Source organism: Delphinapterus leucas, chromosome 3 (assembly GCF_059928025.1).
Source record: "Delphinapterus leucas isolate spDelLeu-1000000601 "Yukka" chromosome 3, BTC_Dleu_Yukka2, whole genome shotgun sequence".
In the NCBI taxonomy this organism is placed as follows: domain Eukaryota; kingdom Metazoa; phylum Chordata; class Mammalia; order Artiodactyla; family Monodontidae; genus Delphinapterus; species Delphinapterus leucas.
The window spans coordinates 103,213,070-103,232,716 of record NC_143131.1 but is presented as its reverse complement, the minus strand read 5'-3'; the positions used below and the strand labels follow the sequence as shown (position 1 = coordinate 103,232,716).

General features: G+C 39.0%; 1 protein-coding gene across 4 annotated transcripts in view; it reads left to right on the top strand.

Moving 5' to 3' along the window:
* The first annotated feature begins 12,522 nt into the window (after positions 1-12,522).
* CEP120 (centrosomal protein 120) overlaps positions 12,523-19,647 on the top strand; it is a 78,770-nt gene continuing 71,645 nt past the window's right edge. Inside the window, exons 1-4 of one of the 4 annotated variants that reach the window (XM_022588678.2) lie at positions 12,523-12,641; positions 12,891-12,968; positions 16,641-16,797; positions 18,693-18,807. In XM_022588678.2, the coding sequence (XP_022444386.2) occupies positions 12,920-12,968; positions 16,641-16,797; positions 18,693-18,807 (321 nt within the window). In that variant the 5' untranslated portion in view covers positions 12,523-12,641; positions 12,891-12,919. Of the gene's footprint in view, positions 12,642-12,669; positions 12,969-16,640; positions 16,798-18,692; positions 18,808-19,647 lie in introns of those variants that run through there. The other 3 variants (XM_022588682.2, XM_022588677.2, XM_022588681.2) reach the window with 3 other exon arrangements.

Sequence of the window (19,647 nt, the reverse complement as noted above, 5' to 3'; positions counted from 1 at the left end):
TACTTTTTTTTTTTTTGCAATTTTTAAAATTGAGGCATAGTTGATGTACAATATTATGCAAGTTTTATGTGTATAACACAGTGATTCACAATTTTTAAAGGTTATACTCCATTTATAGTTATTATAAAATATCAGCTATGTTCCCCATGTTATACAATCTATTCCTGTAGCTTATTTATTTTGTACATAGTAGTTTTTACCTCTTAATACCCTACCCCCCTCTCCCCACTGGTAACCACTAGTTTGTTCTCTGAATCTGTGAGTCTGTTTCTTTTTTTTTTATACTCACTGGTTTTATTTTTTGTATTCCACATCTAAGTAACATCATACAGTATTTGCCTTTCTCTGTCTGACTTATTTCACTTAGCTTAATACCCTCCAAGTCCATCCTTGTTGTAGCAACTAGCAAAATTTCATTCTATTTTATGGCCGAGTAGTATTCCATAGTGTGTGTGTGTATATATCTATATCTATATCTATATTTATATAGAGATGTAGGTATATATCTCATATTCTTTATCCATTCATCTGTTGATGGACAGCTGGCAATTGTAAATAATGCTGCTATAAACACTGGGGTACAAGTATCTTTTCAAATTAGTGTTTTCATTTTTTTCAGATATATACCCAGGAGTGGGATTGCTGGGCATTATGGTAGTTCTATTTTTAGTTTTTTGAGAAACCTCCATAATGTTTTCCACAGTGGCTGCACCAATTTCCATCCCTACCAACAGTCTTTGAAGTTTATATGTTCTCAATTTTCTGCATTGAATTTTTTTTTTTTTTTTTTGCGGTACGCGGGCCTCTCACTGTTGTGGCCTTTCCCGTTGCGGAGCACAGGCTCCGGACACACAGGCTCAGCGGGCATGGCTCACGGGCCTACCCGCTCCACGGCATGTGGGATCTTTCCAGACCGGGGCATGAACCCATGTCCCCTGCATCGGCAGGCGGACTCTCAACCACTGCGCCACCAGGGAAGCCCTGCATTGAATTTTTATTTTGTTTAAAATTAGAAAAAGAAATCATTAAATTTTAAATTAGCTCACATAAAAAGAAATTCTCCTATTCAAATGTTTCCAAGATGAAGTCTATACAATGTAAAAAGGTGACCACTGCTGGTCAGGGATTTTTGAGAAATTATTTTTGCCTTTTTTTTTGAGAAAGGGATGGCAATGCTACAGTTACTCCTGAACCATCCTCTACCAAAGAGACACAGTCTTAGGTGGGATACAGGGTCAACAAAACAAAACAAGTTAGGCTGCTCTCCTTATCACTAGGTTAGGTGAAATCTGGTTTTTTGCCTTTTTTTCTTGAAGAGATATTTTAAAAATCCCAGTAATAGCCTTTATCACAGGATTTCTGCAACCAAAACAGCAAGTGAAAAGAGGCTGACATCAGGATGAAATATGAATAACCAGCTACATTATTTTATTCCTTTACAACCATTTATTTTGGCCCCTCACATTAAAAAGTTTTTTCTACAGCCATAGTTCTCAATAATTTTAAAGTCTTCATCCATCAGATCCAACAAGGCTCCCAACAGTAACTAATTTTCAGTGGGACAAGGAAGAGAGCCTCATACAGGTGCAAATCAGAATAGGGAGGGGAATTTAACTTCAATAAAAATGGTTTTAGATGCTTGTAATATCCCCCTACTTGGATGATTACTGCTTTATATTGTTTTGTTGCCTTTAACTGAATATTTAGTTCAACATCACAGGCAATTACCTATTAAAAAAAAAAGCTTTATTCTGCCAAACATTGTTAGTGCTCCTCCATTCTCCATTCTCCCTTCCTAACTGTATCCTATCTTGCTGTCCTGTCTCTGCAAACCATGTGCTTCAGCGAAAGGTGACTTCATCTCCAGCCTCCGGACTAGACCTGGCTGGTTTAAAGCTAATCTCAAACTCTTGCAACAATGTCTGGTTTAGGAATAGGGTATAGACAAGTCAACTGTGGCATTCCCCTGTCCATAGGATTGTTCAGAAATGAGCCCGAGGGACAGTGTGAGCCCATGAGATTCCAGCTGCTTAAAAAGGAATGTCCTTACTGTTAGGAGAAAGGCCCCCCAAAAAGATGCTGTTTCTCTGGAAATCATTCTGTGCTGTTACAGTCTCTCCCCAGTGAGGGATACTGACCTGAGGATGAAATAACTCAAAATGAAGAGCACAGGTGATGGACTTGTAGGGATTGCACGAACCCTGAAGCTCTCCCTACTTCTAAAGTACCAAGTACAAACATTTCCTTATGCTATAAACCAGTTGGGGGTCAAGTTTTCCACTTCTTGAAGCTAAAAGCATACTGATACTTATACAACATATGGAATATTGAAGAATTCCTCAACATATTGTTTTATAATTTTAGTGTGAACTGTTTCACGTCATAGGCTGGAATAATAGGGAAAGAGAAGCTGCTTGAATCTCTGTAATTATCGATTTAAGTTAATCACTTTAAATAGCATCTGAAATATTAATTCTAAAAGTTTCCATTAAATACAACGTAATAATATGGCTGGTTATAAGAGACGAGGGCTTTTAGCAATCACAAAATGCCAAAGATCTTAAAGCAAATCTCAGTAATAGGATTTGTGCTTAAACTATGTTTTACCTACAATGTCCTTGAGATCTAATCTTAAGCTATCAATGCTGATAAGAAGTGATTAAGATACATCTCTTCCTGAATAATTTATGTACCACATCATCAAGTTGAAGAATTACATTGAAGAGGGAGTTCAATAACTATTTATAGTATTACAAAAATAATCCTTATGTTTTTAAAAAGTGGTCCCTTTTCAGATAATTCATTCATTCCTTTAACTTTATTGAAATATTTAAAAATAACATCAAAAATACAAAAATAGAAGCAAGTGACCTTTAGAAATGAACTTAACTTTTTCCTTCTTTGGTGAAATTTCATGTTTTGTTCCATAGCTCGGATGTCTAGGAAATCAGTATCTTTAAGGGTATGAGGAGAGGGGGAGGTGATAAAAAACAGATGGAAGGTAATCCACATGATTGTTTTCTAGCAGAAATGTAACTGCATTGAAAATATATGCTTTTGAAGATGACTTAGGTGCCAAAATAATTGTGGAAAACTTGTGCTGTATTTTGATAGAAAATCTTCTGCCCTTCAAAGATGCTTATTTTGGGGTTTCTACGTTCTCTCCATTAAACTCAGCAGTATTTATTCGGCAGACTACAGATCCATAGGCTCTTTGGCATCCATCCTCCATTATTTACTTATACTTAATCTGTTGGATTCATAAGTCCTACATATTATAATAGCATGTGGCCACAGAGGAAATAAAATATTCAAGCTAGCTAAATACTGATCATCTAGATTTAAATTAATTTCTATTTTGCTGATATAAGAAAGTAGAAAAAAGATAGAGCTTCATCAAAAGAGAAAGTTCTCAAATTAAGGGAAATGTATTAAATTAACTCTCTTCTTCTTTTGTGTTCGGTGGTTCATATATGAGATTTTAGAATGGAAAGCAGTATCTGATAAGGTACAAACAACTAATATAAGCAGATTTGTTGGTTCTGTTTCCAAAAACCTGTAACATTTTAATCCAATGAGATTTTGTTTTGGGGGGAGGACTTGTAAACAAAATGTCCCAATGAGTGAAATTTTGACCAAAGTAAATAACGTATCTGGATGTTATTATCTTTGAATATAATCATGGTTGATTTGAGGGGAGGGAGAGAAAAAAAATGTATGGAAAAATTGCCTCATTACCAGGTATCAGATTAAATTGTTTGATTTAAATGGATGTGAAGGTAATGAATACAAGGAACTGCTATGAAGTTCCACCTTTTCTTATCAAAATGATAACATTAGGCACCCATACTCATGAGAACCAGGCTGGGTAGGGAGAAAGCTAATTGATCTAGGCAGAAACCCTTCAGGGGAAAGGACAAGAAGAAAAGAAACCTGGCCACCTGTGTAAGATGAGCACTCCCTAAGCTCTACTCTGAGAAGTGGTAAGTTAACCATTTGGATGGGCTGATAATTGGGTCCGTTGCAATGCATTTGTTATACCATTTAATACTTTTAAAATGGAAACAAATTCAAGCCCTGGAATCTCTGCTCCGTTTTCCTAAAACTTAGAAGCTTACTTTAATTAAAAAAAAAATCACCAGTGAGCTTGACTGAACATAGATATATGATAAATTTATTCAATTCCTCTGATTAAGTTCAGAGGTAAATTTTCCAAGACAGACGGCAATGTGAGTTTGGGTATTTGAAATTTGAAGAAACTCCTGGGAATCTTATGGTTCTATTTTGGTCAAGGTAAGAAATAAGAGAAAGTCCTTGAAAACTTCTGATTGCTACAATAAAAAAATTGAAGTATAAAAGTTTGACAAAAGTAAGCTACTAGCTAAATATAACAAAATAATATTATAGCATTTTATTTGGAAGAAATGAATATTCCAAGAAAATGTTTAACATTTTGATAAATTTACTTTATAATAGAGGATATTAGTCAAATAGGTCATGTCACGTTAGGTTTAGAGTCCATCTACTGGCTAAAATCCGTTGTAGTTTCATCCATTCATTCAACAAATATTTATTAAATGCCTACTGTGTGCCAAGCACTATTCTAGACCCTGGGGATAGAAAGTAGAACAAACAAGATCCTGTCTCATGGAACTTAATTAATAGGTTGTACTTCATTGGCATGTGTTCTACTAATATAATGACTTGTTAATTTAAACAAGGATTTGGGATGTTGTTAATTTAAACAAGGATTTGGGATGTGCTGTATCAAAACAGTGTTAACATTCCCGACAAGAAAATAATAGCAAGCAAGTAGTAAAATATCTTTTTAACTTCTCCCTGCTGAATAGACATCATTTTGGCATGTATATATTCCTTGATAGAGATGACAGAAGCCAGTTTGTTAATAAACACTGCAGGATGGTGGCCAAAACTATAATATTCCATATCTTGATACAATGCAAATGTTGTTTAAGAATTATTAGAACTGGTTGATAAACACATACTTTTAAAAATGTATTTCGAAAATACGTCTCGTTTTGTCTATAACAATTGGTTTAAATTCTGCAGAAGTCTAGATTTTAAAATAGTTCTTTTTTCTTATTTTAAGTATCCTTCTCACTCCCTAATGGAGTAATCCTCTTTCCTTATCAGGCTTCTTGAGAACACTAATGAAACATAGAATTTAATATTGTATCTTTTTTTCCTTTTCTTCAAATTTTCCTCTTTCTCCTCTTAACACGTGTAGAATAATCACTTTTTCAAGGGTAACTCACTCACTCTCATCCTTGACGTCCTTGCAAAATCATCTCTTTATTGTCATCTTAGCCTTTGAGCCTTTCCCAAAGCACCACTGTAGGTCTTTCTTCTCTCCTGTAGTCCAATAAATCATTTCTTTTCATATTGTTAAAAAGTTGCTGAAACTAAATGGATTACACAGTGTTTTTAATGTATCAGAGAATGGTTGGTACAATCTGATCAAGAAAATTTCACAGCTACACTTCTTGAGCTGCACTGAATTATGTATTCACCTCTGTCCTCTGCACATGTACGAATTACATCTCTATTACTCTCTATAACTGATGCAGATATAATTCTATGATTGTTGTAAATTTGGCTTGTTTACTCAATAAGAGTCTATTGAGCCTCTACTACACATTTACTCAGCACTCTTCCAGGCAATAACAATAGGACAATGAACAAAATAGACATGTTTTCTAACTTACTGGAATTTACATTTACTGATATTTGGAAGATGGTATATTTCTGGTTAACGTTAGGATAAGCCACTCAACGTTAATGTTGCAGTTTTTAGCTAAAATTTTTTTTTTAAATCACTGCTTTTTAGTCAGCTCTCATCTGGGACATTAATTACTTTTATGATAAAAACCAATTCACAATTGTGAAAATTAACAAAGTGCACTAATATTCCGTTATCACACTCAGCTATCCCAAGAGTACCTCTCAGCTGAAAATGTCCAACCATTTAAATCTGGCGTAACTAGAATATCAAAGTCAACCTTCCTAAGAACTTCATTCACTGCATTGAAATAACAACGATTTCAACGTATAATTAGATGACTTTAATCTTCTCTAACCCTACGGAGTGTCATGTAGAAGTAGGATATTACTTCCCCTTGGACATTGTATTTCCTCCTTTCACTATTGCAAAGAGCTTTAAAGATGAATCTAGCTCAAGAGTGTAAGTGAGGGGCTTTTCAAAGGGTCCACTAAATTACCCACTAACTGGAGAGGAGGGTTAACATGGACGGAGTCTGGGTTGGTCGAAGGCTGACCGTGTAGTCCAAAGCAAACTTCTTTGAAGTGCTATGTTCTATCTTTAAAAATCATGCAAAATGTTTATTGTATCCATATAGTTTCATGCTTGTTTTAATATAAAAAACATGTTTCCATTTCTCACCACTGATTAACATTGTTGCCCCACAACATGATATAGAAATTTCTACTCCAGAGTTCTGTCACAGTTCCATGTTCTCAGGTCATATGTGTACCCCAGTTTGAGAATCACTAGGGTACCTTAACAGAAGCACTCAGAGTACCTGACCTCTGATGGTTATCAAATTGTTCAAGTTATCCAACTTCAGATTTTCCTATCTGTTGAAAAGTGGTAAAAACCCTGCTTTATTCTCCATAATGTTGCTGGAAAGATCAGAAGAGTCAATAGAATATTATTATTATTATCATCATCACCATCATCAAATGACTAGTTTGTTCAACAATCAGAACTTAGGTCAGGGTACAAATATGAAATGGCTCCATTTTTCTCCCGTTACTGCTTTCAACTATGCAGCGTTGAGTTTCCTTCTCCCATCCCTTTATGACAGCTTAGTCAGACCCCACAGCTTTCTGATCGCTTTCAGCTATTAAAATATCAGTTCAGTCCAATTTATTTCCAGTTGAAAATTTTACCTCACATCTGTTTGAAATCTCATCTCCTCCCACCCTCCCTGTTTCAGTGAAGTTTCCGTTTAAGTAATTTAGATTGGGAAAGGAATGGGATCAACTGTTCTATTCCCTTTCCTCTCTTTCTTCCTCTCTTTTCTTTCTCCAAAGAATTGGGATCGAAGATGCAAGTATCCCTAACTCAGCAGATACAGGTGTAGTCCTCCCTTCTCTGTTGCTCTTTCTTGGTTCAAGATCCATCCATCCCTGATGCCCTTTGAGTGGCTCCCGGCTCAATGCTGAATTTCTCCTGGGACACGTGTGAGTTCTTGTTATGCTCACTAGAACCTGCTTGGAAAAGTACACATTAATGCAAATAAAAAGTATTACGTTGGCAGCAGGAACACATGCAAAAATTCGGGAAGTATAGTATTGTGGCTTATGCAAAATCGCATGGGATAACAGTTTTGTTGTACCACTCATGAAATGGTGAGACGCAGCTTGCTAGCTGCTGATTAGGGGAGCTGCTTGTGCTACGGCTTAGGGATGTGGGTGAGAAGTTAAGGGAGGCTTCTGTCTTCTCTGAATCTAGGCCATATGCTTAGAGCCTTTCTCTTAATTTAAGGGCGGGGGCTGTAATTATTTTTATGTAATTTGTTGTGGTTGGTTCAGCCTAACACAGTGAGGTAGGGAATAGCGTTATACGCTTCAGGTGTACTTGTAACATCAGCATTAAATAGAACTCTTGTGCCAGGGATATCTTTTAGCACAGAAGGCTCTGTTACCATTTAGTGGGGTCAGACTTCTATGGGCCCAACACTCACCCAGAAGCCTGGGGAATTTCTCCACCAGACAGCTGAGGAGGCTGGCACCAGCTCTTCCACCAATATTGGTTTCAGTTTTTCAAAAGGGAGCATTTTAGAGAAAAACAAACAAAAAAAACCACATCAGACATTACATAATAGGTGAAGCAAAGTCCCACAATGTCACATAATGTTTCTCAATGTCAATGTTACTGTGGCGGGTCTTTCATCCCAGCGTCTACCATCTGTTCTATCCTCTACCCCTAAAATGGACCCCTGAAAGTCTGCTGTCCCTAGTATGTGGGCACTCTACTGACGGCATAGTCTTTGTAAAGCAAAACTGAGCAGCATTTTCTATTGGCCTGCAGCCCTTTCCACAGTTCCAGGAGTGTCTCCAGCTCTTCTGTCTTGAGTAGGGTGCATTCTCCCACTCTCTACTCTACACCTTGCCTCAGAGAGAGCCACTGTGACAACATACCATGACAGGGTGGCTCAAAGCTCACCTCAGCCTAAAGTAACCCCATGAAGCTTACTCCACATAGGAGAGAGCGCCAGAAATGTTGCTTTTCTTTAGACTCTTAACTTCAATCCGAAGCTCCTTTCAACAGCAGAAATTCCATTTCAGTCATCATTGGAGCTCCCCTCATCCACGCACAAAATGTTGTGCAAAGGTGCTAAGGTTCTTACACCGAGTAAATATTGAGGAGGCCTTGAAAATTTTTGCCCTTGCTCGTCACTGCTCAGCTGTCTCTCATCCAAGCCCTTGAAGCCTAGTGAATTTGCTGATTCTATGTGAAATTAGGGGCATAAGAGCCTGTGCCAAGGATGATAAACTGGGGCCTAACTCCTCACTTCCCTCCCCATTTCCATCCCCTCCTGAGGGGTTTCCCAAGAAGTGGACTGTGGGTCCCCACCACGTTCCCCTTCACTCCTCTCCTTCCCAGCCGAAGGCAACCTCTTCTCCTTTCCTTACCACTCTCTCTCCGCAGCCGGTCAGGGACAGCTATTAAAACCACCTTCATGAATTTAGGTTGGGAGTGGGGGATGAGGTGTGGTGTTGGTAACTAACCTGTGGCTGGTAGAAGTTTTGGTTTGGCTCCTGCGGTGGGTTTTTGTTTTCTTTAAACTGAAATTAGTTACCAGCATTTAAAAATTGAATCGGTTCACGTAAATATCTATAATGCTAGCTTCTTATGGAAATTTGGAAAATCTGACTATTACTGCATGACAATACCCAGCTGGGGCAGAGAAGGGCTGTCCCTGCTTCTGCTCAGGCCAGGCCCAGCCCACTGCACTAGTTAACAGCACCTGCCTGTTGCTGTTACAGATACATGAGGAGTATCTGACTTTGGAAGGTTCTGCTGTGGTCTTTCACAAAAGGCAAGGAGAGGGGCTGTATGGGGGGATATTACCCCAGAACATAAATATAGGCCTAGGTGGGGGGGATATAGAGGATCTGGTTATTTCTGAAGAACCAGAAAAGGAACAAATCACAAAATAATAGCAGAACAAATTATCCCTCCACATTCACAATAAAAATAGCTACCATATTCAGAGATTTCATCACATCCTAGGCCCTTAAAAGAGGCAATGCCATTTAATCCTCACAAAAACCATGTGAGGTGAGGACTACTAACTCTGTTTTACTGATGGGAAAACTGAGGTTCCGAGCAAAGTAATTTTGGCTAAGCCACAAGGCTGATAGGTTGAGAAACTTGGAATGCAGTTATGTATGACTCTTTACTATGGGGCTCCATTGTCTCCACTACCATAAATATTAGTGGTCCTTCTTTAAGGGATTAAAGGCACAGAAATTAATGACCAAGTTTAATGAGATCAGACCCTAGATTGGAAGTCACCTTGACACTAAGTAAGTACTAGTTATTAAGTCTATTCCTGCTCCCTCTTCTAGAAGGAGGCTATTTTCTAAGCATGCTTGAAGGTCAGGGTGGCACCATGCTTTTACAAATAGCAGTTATTCAATAGATATGTTAGTTTTATTAGCCCTTGGAGCTTGCCTTAAATTTTACTAAGTGTGAACGTGTGAGTATGTGGGGAGGGGACAAAACGAGGCAAGGGGCTGAGGAAGGGGAACACAGCTCATGGTCCCTCCTGTGGTGGCCACAGAAGTGTTGATAAGAAATATAGAGACATACTACTAGGAAAGTGGTTTGCGGGAATGTAAAATAGCTACAGAAAAAGAAAGGCTTGAAATGAGTCAAAATGCTTTGTTTGGTTCTGGGAAATCCCTAGAAATAGAAAGCTACCTAATATGATAAGCTTTTAGGTTGACAAACATGATTTCAGAATCAAGGATTTAATCAAACTTGTTAGTTTGAATTTGCATGTTTACAGTGTAATGAATCTCACATTATGTAATAGACACAAATTTTATATCTTATTAGCACTTATGTATTTTGAAACAGTATTGATACTTTATAAACTTATAACAAAATTTTCTCTCATGAATTTAAACTAAAATACGATGATTTATGCAAGAACTGAAGTTATTACTGCTAAATATCACATATGAGAGGAAATTAGATTGTAGAATAACAGATAAGGAGGCTCTAGATGCTGATAGAATTATAATTCCATTTCTAGGTGGGATAAATGAGAAATTTCATGTCATTAGTTTTATAGTTGTAAAAACAAAAAAACCATGCCAACTAAGTTGATGACTTTTCATTAGCTGTGATGAGGTGATTTTAGAAGTAATAGTGTTGTTTTGGGGGGAAAATCCAGAGAAAGAGAGCCATGTGAAAATTTTACCATGTGAAAAAGTTTCTTAGTTTATGTCGACGATTTGTCAGATTTTTTTCTCACCTGAGATTATTCTCTGGCATTCAGCGATGGTTTACAATCCAGGTTTTCAGCCCTGGTGGATATCCTAAAGCAAAACAATGAGGTATATTGATGGCAGTTCCTAGTTCTTTTACAGCTACTATTTAAGGTCTGAGATTGTTCATATAAAAAGGTAACAATTAAATGGCATTTACTACATTTAAGTTCTGAACTAAGGCATCATCTATGCTACCACTGTATAGCTGAAACTGAGGCTAAAACAGATAAAGTGACTTGCTTAAGGTAACCCAGCATGTAAATTGGCAGAAGTAGGTCCTAAACTCTGATCTCTTTCCACGGGAGACCCTTAGTCTCATGCTTTGACCTCCCTTTTTCTAGAGTTTAAGGCTAAGTAGTGTTTTACACCACTGATAACGTTGTATTTTGCTTGTTGTTGTTTATCTGTTTGCTAATATTCTTTGAGTATTGTCAATGTGGACATATTTATTAGACTGCTCAACAGAGGATATGTTAAATAACAACATTGGTATTGCATCAACAAAATTTTGACAGTGGTAAACTCTATAAAATTACGCGGCCAGTTTCCTCGATGAAGAGTTTCAAGGAAAAAAAAAAAGTGGAGGCGAGTACCTACAGATTAAAAGTGGCAAGAGATAGATCAACCAAATACATTGTGTTTTGGAACTTGTCTGGGTCCTGATTTGAGCAAACCAACTGAAACAAATTATGAGACAATCAGGGAAATTTGAACAGTGTATATTTAATTGTATTAAGGAATTATTGTTAACTTTTAAGGTGTAATAATGCAATTGTGGCTAATTATCTAATATTTTAAGATATTTTAAAAAATCTTTATCTTTTAGAGGTACATATTGAAAGGGATGAATTGATATGACCTTAGGGATTTCCTTCAAATCCCTGCTCCTCTGCAACAGATGAAGATGATTGGTCTTTAGTTGACAATTTCTGAAGCTGCGTTCTGAGTACCTGCTGGTTCATTATATTATTCTACCTACTTTTGAGTCTGTTTGACATTTTCTGCAAGGGAACGTATTGTTCAATGATGAACCCAAAGTAGATCACTACTTTGATTTTATTTTGCATAATGCTTTATATCAGAGAGGGCTCTGAAGGGGCCTGAAAGGGTCTTAGAAGTAGTGTGGTCTCCACATCCTCCTTTTCTTTGGGGCACAAAGCGGAGGTTGGGGTTGAGGGGGGTGAAGGAGTGGAAATTGTTCTCTTCCTCCTCCCTCACACCTATCCCGCCCAAGATCGTTTCAAACTAGGTGCCCTCCGAAAGATTTCTAATGCTTCCTAAAATAAAGGCTGAAGTTTGTGGGGAAGAAGGGGTAGAAAGGGGAAAATGTCGGTTTACAGCTTTTAGATGCCTTCTTTATTCTGGTCTTGACTTTGCTCATTACTTTGTCGTCAGGGGGTAGAAGAACGTATACCTTTAATTCCCCGGCCCACGTGACAATGTTTTTGTTTTAGGGTAAATTTTACTGGACAGGAAATTCTCAGAGAGCTTACGTCACAGCCAACAGTTTACAGCAATTACCGTATTGACGCTACTCGTTTACAAAGCATGGAAACTTGAGCATCCGCGCGAGGACAGTTTTAGTTGATTTTAGAGTTCAGACTTAAAATCATTATTTTTATGTGACTTAACTCTTAAGCAGTGTTGACAATGAGGGCCTGAACAGAGCTAGTTTTTTTTTTTTTTTTTGGTAATCTCTATTGATATATTTCCCAGGCTGTGTCTAGCGCGTAAAGCACAGAACAAATCCACTTTCGTTTCTGGGGAACTTCCGGAAGCGTTTACTGCAGTAGTGCGCCTGCGCAGTTGGTCTCCACCAAATTGCCCGCTTTCCTTCGTCCGGCTAGCAGGGGGCGCTGTGAGGTAATGGCTAGTCTTCTCCTCAGGCCTCTGGAACTTTGCGTAAAACGGTAGGAGGCGAAGCGGGCTGAGGGGCGTTCTATCCTCGACTGCCCTGGTCTCTATGACCCTTTGTCCTCCAGCCTCGCCCGGGCTGTGGGCCTGCGGGCCTGGTTGCTAGGTGGAAGCGGGGCGCGGCGGCGGCCGCGGCGGCTACCCGGGCGTTTAAAAAGCTGCTACGCAGGCGGCAAAAGGTCCTCAGGCGGCGGACTCGCGTCTCCCTGGAAACAGGCCGGGCCGGGTGGCCGAGCGGCTTTTGAGTCGGGGCCGGGTTGCGGGTGGACTGGCGGCCCGGGGCCGGGGAGCCGGGTGCGCTGCAGGCGGACCGCAGAGCGGGGTCCGGGTGTCCCGGGCCGCAGGCGGGTGGCGGGAGCCTCGGCGGGAGTCCAGCCGGGGGTCGCGGGCTGCCAGCCACTCAGCAGGGCTCCTTTTCCTCGCAGCAGACCCCGCCTGCGGGCCGCCGACCGCGACCATGGTCTCCAAGTCCGACCAACTGCTCATCGTCGTGTCCATCCTAGAAGGTGAGTGGCCCGGGACTTGGCGTTTGCGACTGCTGCTTCCTGAATTTTAACAGAGTAGTATGGGACCGAGGCTTTATTAACCTGAAAAACCCTGTCATCTTTGCTTGTGCCGTCCCCAGAGACTTCTTCAAAGTTGTACACAGTGAGGTCTGTTGGCCAGTTGATTTAAAAATCCCCCAACGGAGTATGAGAGCTCTTAGGGGTAGGTGATTTTTAGCGTGACTAGCCGTAGACCCGGAGAATGTTGGAAAAACGATTTCCATCAGAGGCAGCACGTCGATGACGTATATTATGAGCCGAAAGTGTGCCTGGAAAGCACGTTCTGTTCAGCAATCTCCTGGTAGTACCATTGGTGAGAACTTTACTTTGACTCGAGTACACGTTTCCTGCATTTTCAGAAGTGTTGGCGGTGGCTGTTCCCTTTACAGCTCTTGACGGGGGACGTAGAGGACTACAGTTGTCGAGAGGGTCTATTACACATGCCTCGAAGTTTGGTTTGTTGAATGAGTGACATTTGTTTATTTGGAGACTCACTGAGTGTCAGGCACTGTGCTGGGAATGGAAGAGTAAAATAGTCCTGGTTCTAAAAGCTAAGGGAGTAGCATGGAGAACAATAAATAATTCAAATAATTCATCGTGATGTGGAAGAGAGAATGACCACCTCTCTGGGGAAAGGCTGGGAAAGGTTTCCCAGAGGAAGTGACATTTATTTGGGTCCTACAGAATGATTCGAAATTTGTCAGGCGAAAAAAAAGGAAGGAAGGGCATTCCAGGCAAAGGGAAGAGCCAGTGGCGTGTTTAAGGTATAGAAAAACAAGGCATGTTCTTTGATTGCTTGAATTCAGTGTGGTTGGAGAGCAGGTTGCAGGAAAGTGGAGGGTATAGGAGTTGATAGGTAAATTGAAGATAGGTTTTGAATAACATGACGCGAAGAGGTCATCTTGAGTGGTGAGAGGAATGGCTGGGGACCCCTGCCTTGCCGTGGGAGGTATCTTGTGGAGGCCTGGCACCATATGGGTGGTGAGAGGAAAGAAAACATTACAAACCCAAATTTTGAGTTTTGGAAGAGAAGACTGACCAGAAGCTTTAGTGTTGGGGCAGATTTAACTGTTAGGTTACTGCCTCTTTAAAGACATAGGACTGAAATCCCATTGTAATTTGGTGAACATAAGCTTTTGGACTTGGATTGAGGTAACAGAAATGTCAAGCGCTCTCTCCCTTCAAGGTTGTAGGGTTCTGTCTCCTTGGGGAGATCAAATTAATGTGGAGGACATATGTTGGGATGTAATATAAATAAAATAAAAATAAATGTTACGGGCTGTAAATGCAGGTTTTGGAGGTGGGAGAGGATGATGGCTGAAGTGCCTTGAGTGGTAGGTAAGCTTTAGATAAGCGAGGATAGAAGGAAGTCATTCCGGGAGATTGGACAACCCAGGCGACTGTGGGATTGAGCGTGGTGGGTGGAACAGTGAAGAGGTCAGCAAGGTGACCAGACCCAAGGAAGGTGAATATTCAGGAATATTATGGTAAGAAATAAGCTTGTACAGATAGAGTGAATAGGCCTTGGAGGATCTTGAAAGCCAAGGAATTTAGGTTTAATGTTCTAAAAAATAGGGAGCCAGTGTATATTCCTAAGTAGGAAAGAGGTTTTTTTGCAAATGTACTTGAGTAGCAGCATGCAGGGAAGAGAACCTGGAGTCAGGAAGGTCAGTTAGGGGTTGCTACAAACATATCTAAAACTGGCCCATGGTCCTCCGAACTGTTCCTCCTCTTGTGTTTGTATTTTCATTCATTGTAACCATGCTGTTGCATCAAGCCAAGACCCTGGGAGTCATCATCTTCCTGCATTCCCTCTCCATACCCAACTGATAAATGGTCACTGAGTGTTGATTTTATTTTTAAAATAATAGTACGTGCTTCATATAAACTTTTAAATGAATGAGTTTCCATTCTGGGTGTCTTGCTTTGGGGCCGTCATTATCCACCTAATCTACTGTAGTATTCGTCTCAGTAGTCTGTTTCGTGAATGTTTTCTTTTCAGAAAACACTTAGTGCCCACCTTACTGTCTGGGGATAACCTTTCTGAAGTGCCAATCTAATTTTCTTAAAATCCTTCGGTGTGCTGAGGGGTAAGGTCTGTACTTAAGAGTGGCATACATGGTCCTTTATGACAGACCTGTTGCCTATCTTTTCAGCCTCATCTCCCCTCCTGCCATATGTTCATGTGTTCCCAGTCCTTCAACTATATTGAGCTGCTCGCAGTTTCTTGACCACATTTCTAGAAATGCCCTTTATTCAAAATAAAATGATTGGGTTTCTACTATGAGCAAACTTCGGGCTATTTACTGGATTCCAAGGACGAAAATGACAGCGTTTCTGTTCTCAAGGTATTCATTGTCTTTGGGACGAGGCAGGGACCTGTTTGTTCTATTGCTTATCCTCTATTTTCAAGCTTATTGGAGGTTGTAGTTAGGATAGTCTGAAAATACAGGGTTTTTTGACATATATGAAATTCATTTGGGAAACTTAGTGATCTTTCAGAGCAGCTGAAAATGAGGTCCAGCGAGAGGCCTCCAATTAGTGCTAATTGGGAGAGCCATGACATGTGTGGTAAGACTCTTAATAGGGAGTTTCAAATGAGAACATCAGGTTGAAACTCACAGGTTTGCAATCTAGCTCTTTCTGGCCAGCTTAATTCCTTACTAAGTGGCTTGTAGCAGGGTGAGTAGCAGCAGGGATGTATTTACTTAACAGTGGTTAAAACTCCCCTAACTGAAATCCCGCTCACCGAAATCCCCCTCACCAGACCTGGAAACATGTTGGCTGTAAGATTCTTAGTGCTTCTTTCTTAGTTTTTTAGCTTTCTGTTTTCAGTGTTTTAAGTTTGTCTCTTTCCACTAGACCCTCAATTCCTCAAGAACAAGTACTCTGTTTTACTCTTTGCATCCCATTTTCTGGCGTATACCCGACTTTGAATATGCTTTCAACAAACAGTAAAGGAATGAGGTCAGGCAGTACAAATGGACAGTAATGTGTAGATAGAATATTTTAATATTTCTTGATAATATACAACATTGTCCTTGAAAATAACATGAATGAATAAATGTGTTTATTTTCCTTTGGCTAATTGTAAGGTATTCTTAACTGTGTTAGCAGGAAAATTAAGATGCAGGTAAATTTGTTTTTGCTAATTTATTTCTCAACTCTCCAGATGATTTAACTGTTCTGTATTAAGTACTGGTATCGTAATATCTAAAATTGGTGTAATCACATTTTTAACTCTTTAATTCAAATGTTATTAAGATCATTGCTGCTCACAGTGTGAACCAAGGACAACACCATGGACATCTCCTGGGATCTTGTTAGAAATACAGACTCTCTGGCCCACCCCAGACCTACTGAACCAGAATCTACATTTTAACAGGGTTCCTGGGTAATTCATTGCACATTAGTGTTAGAGAAGCACTAATTTATTAATTATAGCTTTCAATTTGATAAATGCTTTTTATGGGTCATGAATTTGAGTGTATCTGTGAGTATGTGCTAGTGAGGTAGTTTATGGACTATACAAGTCAACCACTGTTAACATATGTCAGTTTTTAAAACACATGCTAAATGATCATATTTGATTTTTGTACACTTGTGGTTAACCTGTACAGTCTTTTTTTCTAGGTCGCCATTTCCCCAAACGTCCAAAACATATGCTTGTAGTAGAAGCAAAGTTTGATGGAGAACAGTTGGCTACTGATCCTGTGGACCATACTGACCAGCCAGAATTTGCTACTGAGTTAGCCTGGGAAATTGACAGGAAAGCACTTCATCAGCACAGGTGACTGTTATTTTCAACTTGTTTGGCTCTTTTTCAGTCTGTTATAAATAAATACATATATATCTCTAAGTAGATAATAGTAATATTTGTTGAGTGGTTTTTTAATGTGTCAGGAAATTTGTAAGTACTTTGCAACAGTAATTCATTTAAACATCAGACTAACCCTATGAAATAGGTATTATTTCCTCCATATTACAGATGAGAAAACTGAGGCCTAAGAGGTTAAGTAACTTGCCTTAAGTCAGTCAGCTGGACAGTGGTAGAGCCCAGCAGCCAGTTCAACTCCAGAGCTAAGCTTTTTAACCACTACACTTAGCTTAGCTTGCTTTTTTTCTTTCTTTTTTTGCTAATGTCTGAGAGAATAAATATTCTAGAAGTGCCATCATGATGCCTACCCACTATTAAATGTGGGTTGGAATTCACTGTAATTTTTTTTTTTTTTTTTTTGCGGTATGCGGGCCTCTCACTGTTGGGGCCTCTCCCGTTGCGGAGCACAGGCTCCGGACGCGCAGGCTCAGCGGCCATGGCTCACGGGCCCAGCCGCTCCGCGGCATGTGGGATCCTCCCGGACTGGGACACGAACCCGTGTCCCCTGCATCGGCAGGCGGACTCTCAACCACTGCGCCACCAGGGAAGCCCCACTGTAATTTTTATTAATAAATTTATTGTATATTTTACCTGGCTTGCCAAGGATATATATATATATATATATATATATATATATATATATGTAGTAATTATATAAGGTATTCTTTCTAATTTTACACTTGATTTTAGACCTTTAAATACTTTATTGGTATATAAAACATATTTAAAGTTATAGCTTCTTAATATTTCACGAACTATTACGACCAGAGCAGGCAAGAACACTAATACTTTTATTTTAAAAAGAATTGAAAATATGTTTCCTCTGGGGAACATAGAATCTCTTTAATATTTGTTCTTTCTTAGTACTAAATGAAATAAAAGTACCAAGTTTAAAAAATGAAAACAAGGAGAAATTTAATTTCTTCTGTTGTTAGATTAGTCCATGGATTTATTTGAAAGGGTATCAAATTCCTAGAGGATATTAGAATTTTGTATATCATCTCAGTGACTTCTGGAATATCTGCTCAGACAGAGACTTGATATATTAGTGCCTTCCTTGGTGGTTGTGTATCTAATTGTGTTAGTGCAGAGTGGTACCACTCTGTATTTTGTAGACTGAGAAAATAACACAGATAAATTAAATATAGAGATGATGATCTTGTGCCAAGTGCAGGTTTCATAGTCATTCCATTAGATGACAGTGATGGCAAAATCCAATCAGCTTACTATATGAATGAGCCAGTGTAGGGGTTCCAGACTCAAAAGAAGCCATGTTATGCCAGTGAAGGTCATGCTTATATGACCTTATCATGTAGTACATTGAATTGTTGTTAACTTAATTTTAATAATTTGTGATGTTATGACATTTGATTCTTAAGTTTGTTTCATTTTTTTAGCAACAAAAAGAGCTATAAGCATATACGCGTGTGTATTTGAAGCTTTATGTGCGTGTGACAGTCTAAGAAAGACAATTTAAAATCAATCTTGAAAATTCATGGTAATTTTTGACTTTAAAAGAGTTTTGTATGTTACAGAAGCTTGAGAAACATTGATCTAGATGTTAGCTTCTTCGATGAGAGAGACTAAAATTTTTGACATGTTTTGTATATTACTTTAGTTGGTGTATAGATAAGTAGACATAATAGTTATGCCAGTTGAAGAGTTTTTCAGAAAGTATAGAATAGATATAGGTTATCCAACAAAATTATAATTGTCTTGATAGTAGTAGGCTGCTTTTTCAAAGCTAATAGAAAGTTCAGTATTAAGCAAAAGCGATTTTATTTATCACATAAATTGTTATGTTGCAGGCTACAGCGTACTCCTATCAAACTCCATTGTTTTGCCTTGGATCCTTTATCTTCAGCCAGGGAAACTATAGGTTACATTGTTCTAGACCTAAGAACTGCTCAAGAAACAAAGCAGGTACTGGCCTTTTGATGTTTTGTTACTGATTATGTAAACAGTTGGTTATATTCAATAGATAACAGATTGATGGAAAGGACATGGAATATTGGACCTAATAAATAATGGGCTTGAGCCAATATGGCAGTTCTTAGTTCTTATGATGAATTTGATTTAGAAAATCCTGACCTTTTGGTTATTCTTTTGGCCTAGAACCATCTCTCTCAAAGAAACTTCTCTCTGAGTTCAAATCTGTGTTCAAGTTGCTATTAACCTTTAACACGTTCAGCTCCTGCACTTCACCTTCAAAGGTGTGTCTCTTTTAGAGTTCCTTGCTTCAGTGGATGGTCACCACCCTCCTACCAGTTAGGCGGGCTAGAAATATAGAAGTCTTCCTTGACACGTCCCTTTCCTGGCCTCCTTGGCCACCCTTTGCAGTTGGTTTTCCTTCCTGATCCATCTGCTATTCTGCATTTTCACGCTGCCGTCTCAACTTAAGCCACTATCTGTGCTTCTTACCTTGGCTGTCTTAATAGTAGCCTTCTAACTGGTTTCCCTGCTTCCCGCTCCTTGCATTCCTTATGTAGTGGTTAGAGGAAGGGAATTTCTTGAAACACACTTGTTATGTAAATAGTACTCCCACCACAGGAAGGAAGAACAACTCAGGGTCTTGATTCCTGTGCTTTTTGTTATTGAAAATGCTTCTTATGTCTTTGGAAATATCTTAGAACCTTCTTTGTGTGTTATTGACTTTAGAAATTCTCACTTTCAGTTTTTCCTAATGACTTTTTTTTGGTCCAACTTTCTTAAGAAAATAAAGTAAAAAAAAATTCTTTTAAAGTCCTCAGTTGATTTGAATCT